The sequence below is a fragment of the Cervus elaphus genome, chromosome 5 (assembly GCF_910594005.1).
Source record: "Cervus elaphus chromosome 5, mCerEla1.1, whole genome shotgun sequence".
In the NCBI taxonomy this organism is placed as follows: Eukaryota; Metazoa; Chordata; class Mammalia; order Artiodactyla; family Cervidae; genus Cervus; species Cervus elaphus.
This window is the reverse complement of record NC_057819.1, coordinates 127,367,025-127,376,500: the sequence shown is the minus strand read 5'-3', so window position 1 is coordinate 127,376,500 and position 9,476 is coordinate 127,367,025. Positions and strand designations below refer to the sequence as shown.

The 9,476-nt window shown below is 43.8% G+C and overlaps 1 protein-coding gene across 3 annotated transcripts in view; it reads left to right on the top strand.

The window, feature by feature from the left end:
* The window catches only part of TEN1 (TEN1 subunit of CST complex), a 26,173-nt gene continuing 16,697 nt past the window's right edge, over positions 1-9,476 (top strand). Inside the window, exons 1-3 of one of the 3 annotated variants that reach the window (XM_043905473.1) lie at positions 17-148; positions 4,874-4,928; positions 8,668-8,764. In XM_043905473.1, coding sequence (XP_043761408.1) covers positions 8,676-8,764 — 89 coding nt within the window. In that variant the 5' untranslated portion in view covers positions 17-148; positions 4,874-4,928; positions 8,668-8,675. Of the gene's footprint in view, positions 166-4,873; positions 4,929-8,667; positions 8,765-9,476 lie in introns of all 3 variants that reach the window. The other 2 variants (XM_043905471.1, XM_043905472.1) reach the window with 2 other exon arrangements.

Here is a 9,476-nt window from a genome sequence, read left to right as displayed (position 1 = left end):
CACCGGGGCCCCAAGGCGCGTGACCGATAGCGGACGGAGCGTCAGGCGGTGGCTGTGCCGCTGTGGGCGCCGCCGGGGCGGGCGAGTCCCCTGTTCTCGGCCAGTGGCGCCTCAGAGCAGCCCTCTGACAAGCGGACCCCGGAAGAAGGTCAAGGAATTGCCCAGGTGGTGGTGGTGGGCGTGGGGGGAACCGAGACGCTCTCAGCAACCCACCCGTCACTCGTCAGGCGGTCCCACGGGGCGGAAAGAGGCGGCCATTGGCCGCCCGCGCGCCCACACAGCTTCGCCTGGGGGTTGGGAAGGGGCGGGACCACGCGGCTGAGGAGGACCGCGCCTGCGCCCCAGACCCGCCCGAGCCGCCGCTTCCGGGTCCGTGCGCCAAGTCCTCCCGGGGACGTGAGAGGGGGAGGGGGGGTTCCAAGGCTGCAGCGGGTGAGCCGCGGCTCCTTGAGTTGGCTCGGGGAGGTCGTAGGGTTTTCCCAAAACCCTCGAAGAGTGGAGGCAAAAGGTCTCACTGATGAGAGGCTCCAACCATCACTTGTTAAGAGAATAGCATCTCTGCTGCCAGAGGCGAAGGCTGCGGGGGAGCCGTGAGATAGCTAGCGCTCCCCCGTCCCCGCGTTTTTTATGGGCATGGGTGGGGGCTTCAGTTCAGTCGCTCAGTCCTGTCCGACTCCTTCCGACCCCATGGACTGCAGCACTCCAGCATTCCCTGTCCATCACCAACTCCCAGAGCTTGCTCGGACTTATGTCCATTGAGTCGGTGATTCCATCCAACCATCTCATTCTCTGCTCTCCCCTTCTCCCGCCTTCAATCTTTCCCAGCATCAGGGTCCTTTCCAATGAGTTGCCTCTTCGCATCAGGTGGCCAAAGTATTGAAGCCTCAGCATCAGTCCTTCCAATGAATATTCAGGATTGATTTCCTTTATTGATATTCAGGTTGGTTTGATCTCCTTGCAGTCCAAGGGGTTCTCAAGAGTCTTCTCCAACACCACAGTTCAAAAGCATCAATTCTTGGGTGCTCAGCCTTCTTTATGGTCCAACTCTCACATCCGTACACGACTACTGAGTGTGGACTTAGACAAATTGCCAGTGTGCTTGTGTGTGCTCAGTTGGGTCTGACTCAGCAGCACCATGGACTGCAGCCCTCCAGGTTCCTCTGTCCGAGGGATTTTTCAGGCAAGAATACTGGAGCGGGTTGCCATTTCCTCCTCCAGGGGATCTTCCCCACCCAGGGATCCAATCCCCCATCTCCTGCCGAGCCTACCTTGGCAGTTGGATTCTTTAACCACTGAGTCACCTGGGAAGCACCAGGTGTGCTTAGAGGTCTTGGAATCCACTTTCATTTTCACAATCCTCCTCATCAAAGTAGTAAAAAGCACACATTAAAAAATGTTAGAATAGGAGGATTTTTAATGAGAAGCAGAACTTCCTCATCCTCAGAGGCAGCCACTTTTAATCATAATAAACTGTGTTTTTAGTTTTGATTTCTAAATATTGAAGTAAAATACTTAGTATTTCTTGATTTGCTCACTTTAGTTATCTTTTGACCTTATGCCATGGTAATGAAGATATGGCACACTACCCATCTCCTTTATCTCTCACTTACCTTTGTAACTTTAAACAACATGCTAATTCCGCCCCCCCCCTTTTTTTCCTAATCGTGTTTTTAAAGCTATCTAGTTAATAATCTGTTTCTTATTGCATCAGTTTTTAATAACAGTGCTGAGAATAAGGTAAAGTGAGTGAGGCATTCACTTCAGACACAGTAAAGGGGAGCACCAAAAAACTAATCCAAGTTGCTGTGCTGTGCTAAGTCACTCAAGTCATGTCCCACTCCTTGTGACCCTATGGACTGTATGTAGCCCGCCAGGCTCCTCTGTCCATGGGATTCTCCAGGCAAGAGTACTGGAGTGGGTTGCCATTTCCTACTCCATAGTCAGTTCAGTTCAGTCACTCAGTTGTATCCAACTCTTTGCGACCCCAGGAACCGCAGCACGCCAGGCCTCCCTGTCTATCACCAACGCCTGGAGTCCGCCCAAACCCATGTCCATTGAGTTGGTGATGCCATCCAACCATTTCGTCCTCTGTCGTCCCCTTCTCCTTCTGCCCTCAATCTTTCCCAGCATCAGGATCTTTTCAAATGAGTCAGCTCTTTGCATCAGGTGGCCAAAGTATTGGAGTTTCAGCTTCAACGTCAGTCCTTCCAATGAACACCCAGGACTGATCTCCTTTAGGATGGACTGGTTGGATCTCCTTGCAGTCCAAGGGACTCTCAAGAGTCTTCTCCAACACCACAGTTCAAAAGCATCAATTCTTTAAGATGAGTCTCTTAGTTCAGGGTTTTGATTAAGACTTGGTACAAACCACTGCACAACAGTCAAAATTAGCGGAAAGGGCAACTCAAAAAATCTCAGTGAACAAGCTAGGTGTTGGTATTCAAACTCTCTTTCTGGACTGGACAGTCGGGAATAGTAAAAGATGCTAACAAAGACTCAACACCACGAAGTTAAGTTAATGTGGGCAGTAAGATGTAGTCTGGGTTCTCTGTGAATGGCCTGATTGTAGGGGGGGTAAATGGTTTTGGTTTTCACTCTCTTCTTCATGAATATATCCATACATCTGATAAATATTTAATAATTTTCCAGACACTGTCAGGCACAGGGGCTATACCAGGGAGTATGCCAAGTCATGGCCCTCATGGAACTGATAAGCTAGTGGGAGACATCAACATTAATCAAGAAAACAGATCTTGTTATTTGAAATTCTATTATTTAGTGGACTGCACTGAGGATGGAGTGACTAGGGGTGGAGAGAATGCCATTTTAGATGAGGTGGACAGGGCCGGTCTTACCAAGGAGATAGACAGCCTGAGAGCTGAGGAGAGAGACCCAGCCACGTGAAAGTGTGGGGAAGCCTGTTCAAGTCTGCGACAAAGCAAATGTGTAGTTCTGAGGTGAAGGTGAGCTGGAGGAGGGGTGATGGCAAAACAGGCACAGACTCCAAGTGGCACTATGGGCCAATGGAGACTTGTAATTTTAACAGTTATAATAAGAAGTGGTTAAGGGACTTCCAAAATCACTGAGGGCGGTGACTGCAGCCATGAAATTAAAAGATGCTTGCTCCTTGGAAGGAATGCTATGACAAACCTAGACAGCATAATAAAAAGCGAAGACTTCACTTTGCCGACAAAGGTCCATATAGTTAAAGCTGTGGTTTTTCCAGTCATGTACAGATGTGAGAGTTGGACCATGAAGAAGGATGAGCACCAAAGATCTGATGCTTTCAAACTGTGCTGGCAAAGACTCTTGAGAGTCCCTTGGGCAGCAAGGAGATCAAATCAGTCAGTCCTAAACGAAATCAACCCTGAATATTCATTGGAAGGACTTTTGCTGAAGCTGAAGCTCTAATACTTTGGCCACCTGATGCAAAGAGCCAACTTACTGGGAAAGCCCCTATGCTGGAAAAGATTGAAGGCAAAGGAGAAGGAGGTGGCAGAGGATGAGATGGTTAGATGGCATCACCAACTCAATGGACTTGAATTTGAGCAAACTCCAGGAGATCATGGAAGACAGAGGCACCTGGTGTGCTACAGTCCATGAGATCGCAAAGATTTGGACACAGCTTAGCCACTGAACAACAAGGGACTTCCCAGATGGTCCAGTGACTGAGTCCAAGTTCCGCATGCAGGGAGGCTGTGTTGGGTCACTGGTCAGAGAACTAGATCCCCAGGCAACGGCAAAGATCCTGTGTGCCAACTAAGACCCAGAGCAGCCAAAAAAAGAAAGAAATACATAAATAGATACTTAAAAAAAAAAAAAAAGAATGACTCCTGGGCTTGAGCAAACAGAAGACAATGGGGCTCTAAGAGATAGAGAGGGTGGCTGGTAGGTGGTATTAAAGCCACAGGACTTGGTTCTGGTTGAAACATCATCCTCTTTTGTCTATTTCCTCTCCCTGTCAAGGACCCACGTAAATGGAAGACGTGAACAGGAGAATGGCAGTTATCAAATTAAGGACACAATGTCGATACAATACTATTCCAAACCTTTCTGTGGACTTACGATTGTCCAGTGAAATCCTTTATCACAGTTTTTTCCTCCCAGGCAAGGTCCATGGATCATGAGTTAATATTTAGCTGTATTAGTTTGCTGGAACTACCATAACAAAGCGCCACAGACCAAGTGGCTTAAGCAACAGGGATTTGTTGTTTCAGAATTCTGGAAGCCAGAAGTGTACAGTCAGGGTGTCAGCAGGGTGGTTCCTTCTGAGGCTGTGAATGAGAACCTGCTTCATGCCTCTCAGCTTCTGACAGCTTGCTGGCAATCGTTGGTGTTCCTTGGCTTGTGTACTATCTCTGCCTTCATCTTCACCTGGCTTCCTCCCTTTGTGTATGTCTGTCCCTGTCCAGACTTTTCCTGTTTTAGAAAGATACTTGTCATACTGGATGAGGCCCTCAGGAATGACCTCATTTTAACGTGGTTACCTCTGAGGATTCTCTATAGAAGGTCACATTCTGAGGTCCTGGGGGTTATGACTTCAACTTTACTTTTTGTGGGGGGGTGTGCAGGAATGCCACCCGTAACAGTTGTCCTGTCACTTCTGTTGTTGTTGTTGTTGAAGTTGTGTCCGACTCTTTGTGACCCCGTGGACTGCAGCGTGCCAAACTCCCCGTCCTTCACTGTCTCCTGGAGTTTGCTCAAATTCATGTCCACCTGGTTGGTGATGCGATCTAACATCACTTGAGTCTCTTTTAACTAGAGCGATTTCTTTGTCTTCCATGATTTTGACGCTTTCTTTGCGGAATGTCTCTCAATTCAGATTTGTCTGATATTTCTTCATGATTAGATTCAGATTATGCATTTTCTACAGGAATATCACAGAAGCAATGTGTCCTCTGAGCGTCACATCCAGGAGGCACATGAAGGTTGTATTTGTTCATTTTCTTCATTATAAACTAGACTGTTTTCCCCTTTGTAATTATTAAGTAGTCTGTGGGGGAGATACTTGCTGAGACCATATAAATATCTTGTTCTTTTTCTTTTAAAAAAATTTTATTTGGCCGCACCAGATCATAGTTGCATTGTGCGGGATCTTCAACCTTTGTTGCAGTTTGCAGGCTGTTTAGTTAAGGCGTGCAAACTCTTAGTTGCAGCGTGTGGCACCTAGTTCCCTGACCAGGAATTGAACTGGCGCCCCCAGCATTGGGAGCATGGAGTCCTAGCCACTGGACCACCAGGGAAGTCCCTAAATAACCTGTTCTTCAGACTTTTACCCAATAACTTTTCACATCCATTGATGATTCTTCCCTGAATTTACTTTTACTCTGGTGATTGCAAAACTTTTAAAGGCATAAATAGTCATTTTATTTGGTCACTGTAAAATTAATTTAGTTGAGATCACACTTAAATTGGAAGTAATCCCCATGTGATAGAATCTTTTGAGGCCATAGGTCAAATCATGTGACATAACTTGAGTTTTAGCATTGGGCGATTCATTGTGTGATATAAGACTAACAGAATTGTAACTTTAAACACACGAATGAATGTCTTCTGGGTTGGTGAACATAGGGATGGGCTGGGCAAGTGACAGGAAAGGGCATAGAAGCGCCACACCCCACCCCACCTCCTCTGTTCTATGCATCTCTCCTTTTTGGTTGTTCCTGAGTTATATCCTTACCCTTTTGTGGTAAACCAGTAACCTGTTCTAATTGTGGACCGGTAAACATGTATAATAAAGTTTCTTGTCCACAAAAAACAAGTCCTAAGCCGACAAAAGCTATGATGAACTTAGTTTTAAGTGTTACTTCTCAATCTTCAATCCCACTGCAGAAACCTGGGCAATTCCTTCAGAAAAGATGAAAGAAGCAGTTAGATTGGGTCACCACCCTTCCTGTACAGTATTTTCAAACTTCCCAGTTGTTAAAAGGAATATTTTTCATACCATGGATTTTTCTCCTAGAAGTGGATATTTTACCTTGAGAAATAAAAAGGCTTGAAGTACAGGTTGTACCATTATTCAGATTTCTAGAGAGATTATTTGAAATCCAGTTGAGCCACAGGAGAAGCCTGTTCTGATATATCTTCACAGAAACGTTCTTGAGTGTGCGATAATATATGGATAATGATTTATGGAGCCAGCTGTGCTTATTAAGTCAACAGAAATATCTAAATAAACACATAGCAACTTTTGTTTGAAAAAAAAAATTGAGGTTAAAATTTACAAAAGAAGGCTTCCCTGATGGTACAGTGGATAAGAATCTGCCTGCCAATGCAGGGGACACAGCTTTGACCCCTTGTCTGGGAAGATTCTGCCTAAGGAGGAGCAGCTAGGCCCAGGAGCCACAAGTACTGAGTCTGTGTGCTGCAACTACTGAAGCCCGCATGCCTGGAGTCTATGCTCCACAACAAGAGAAGTCACTGCAATGAGATGCCCATGCACCGCAATGAAGAGTAACTCCCACGGGCTACAGCTAGGGACAGCAACAAAGACCCAATGCACCCAAAATAAATGAATAAATAAAATTATAACTTTAAAAAAATTTACAAAGGATTTTCCTCCCCACCCTCAAAGAGTCAGTGCTTCTGCATGGTAATTTTAAAAATAAAAATTAATGACCCAGTTACTTATAGTTTAACTTATACATGGTACTTGAGAGTGGAAGAATTACTTTAAAAAAGATTCTCAAGTTGCAGCATTTGCTAGGTTGGATGGGATTGTCCTCATTATCAACAAGCACAACCACTATATTTTTTTCCTTCTCTTGACTGTTTTAGGGGTTTGGTTCTGTTTTTTGCTTCTCTCTCAGGCCAGAGACGATTAGGGAGCTGTCTCTGGTAACTAGATAGCTCCCTCAAAGGTCGCAGCTATGAAGGATGTCTGTGTTGGAAGGAACCCCTGAATAAGTTGCTTCTCCACTACGTTGGCCAAACTCATTCTTGGCACACGACACTGACGTGACCGTGGAACATGGGTCAACAACCATCCCGCATGACCTCCTTGCCAGAGGATATTGCAAACACTTGTGCAAGATTCCAGGTTACCTTAAACTTTGGGAGTAGAGCTGTGTCATCTGATTTTCAGAAGGATCTTGAAATTATTTAATTACCATTTTCTTGGTTCAGATCTCCACTTGCTTGTCCAATCCAGAAACAGTTGAAGGCCAACATTTTCAGGATGACTTTAGTTAGTCCTAAATCCGCATTTATCTAACATTTTGAAAAAAATGAAAATCATTCAAAAATAAAAGTTTATTTTATTTTTTATTATTATTATTATTATTTTTACTTGCACAAGTACTTACATCTGCGTTTTATGTTAGACCCGCTGTGTCCCATCTTAAGGGACTGTAACAGATGACTGGCCTTCAATGCAAGAGGCCTACAGAAGAAACTTTAAATTTGGAAATGTTAGCTGTGCCAGAAATCCAAACTGCTTCACAGAGTATTTAGAAATAGGTCTTAAGAGTAACTCTTGCAATTCTTTCTGGTCACTGTAGCTGTACTCTGTACGCACCTATTAGCAACTTAACCTCAGTAGAAGGTGCTTCCGTCAGCCTTATGAACATTTTATTGAGGCCTGCTACAGGGCTGAACCAGTAAACAAAATGACTGCCCAGAAAAACAGGAAGTTGAAATTTGTCATTTAAAACAACAGCTTGTACACTACATGGTCCACAGAGGCAAGCAATGACCTCTTTACCCAGAAAGTTTGCATGGAAGATAAACAGCAGGACGCCAGAGCCTTCTGGTATAGTCTGTGGAGTGTCTGACTCTTTGCGACCCCATGGACTGTAGCCTACCAGGCTCCGCCATCCATGGGATTTTCCAGGCAATAGTACTGGAGTGGGTTGCCATTTCCTTCTCCATAAAGTTTATTTTAAAAATGTGAAGACATCTTTTATGTACAACTATGAAAGTGTCAAAATATATGAAGTGAAAAAAAAATCAAGAACAGCTTGTATACTATAATATAGATGGAAAATAAAGATATACTCATCTTTGTCTTTATTTGCATAATAAAAAGATAAATATTTTATGAAAACAGGTTCACCTTGGCAGGGATTGGCAAACATCAGCATGGGCCAAGCCAACTCATTGCATGCATGTTTTTGTAAATAAAGTTGAAAGGAAATAAAGTATACTCATTCGTTATGTATTGGCTATGAGAGTTTTCATACTAGGGTGACAGAAGTCATATTGTTATCTGCCTTTTACGGACCCTTTTAGGGGCTTGAGGAGGGAAATGGTTGCATAGGAATTAGAGTGGGAATAATACACTTTCTGGATTCCCAAGTGGCTCAGTGGTAAAGAATCCTCCTGCCAATGCAGGAGACAGGTTCTGTCTATCCCTGGGTCGGGAAGATCCCTTGGAGAAGGAAGTGGCAACTCATTCCAGTATGCTTACCGGGGAAATCTCATGGACAGAGGAGCCTGATTGGCTATAGTCGGTGGGGTGACAAAAGAGTCATACTCAACTTAGCGACTAAACAACAACAAATAACACTTTCCACATAGATCTATCAAAAAATCTTTTTAAATTTTAAAACACCTCCCCCTGGAACTAGCTTTTCAGGTGTTGCTGGTCTCACATCTGTTAATCTCCATCTCATGGTTGGCTTGGTTTGTCATTATCTTCAAAAATCTGTGTCAACTATTTGGTTACAGGAGCAATAATGCTGCCCAAACCTGGGATCTATTTCTTCCCCTGGGAGGTCAGTGCTGGCCAAGTTCCTGATGGGAACACACTGAGGACATTTGGCAGGTGAGAATGTTTTTCTTCACGTGGTGCGGGGGGGGAGTGTTTAAAATAAAATTGAGTCTTTTAATATATTTTAAAAATTATTTTTAAATTATATGTTTTTAATTATTTTAAATGATTTATTTTTATTTTAAACTTACTATATTTTCAAAATTGTTTTAAAAAACAAAAGTCTTACAATTTTATCTAATTATTTAAAGAATATTTAAAAAATCAATGTATATTCATTGTAAAAAATGTTGATAATCTGTAAATGTGTAAAGAAAGCCAGCAAAAATCACCGACCATTAACCTTTTCTTGAATACATGCTTTTTCATGTGTGTTTATATGTATACATGGGTGTGTATACACACAATATGTGTATAAACATATATACTGTGTTAGTATACATATTCCAGTGCAGTGTTAGTGACTCACTCATGTCTGACTCTTTGTGACCCAATGGACTGTAGCCCGCCAGGCTCCTACGTCCATGGAATTCTCCAGGCAAGAATACTAGTCTGGTTAGCTATTCCCTTCTCCAAGGCATCTTCCCAACCCAGGGATTGAACCTCGGTCTCCTGCATTGCAGGCGGATTCTTTACCTTCTGAGCCACCAGGGAAGCCCCTAGTCACATATTGCTGGGTAACAAATCGCCCCCAAGTTTAGTGGCTTCAAATGACCACAAAAGTTTATTTTTTTCATATGTACCATGGGTCAGGAATTAGGAAATG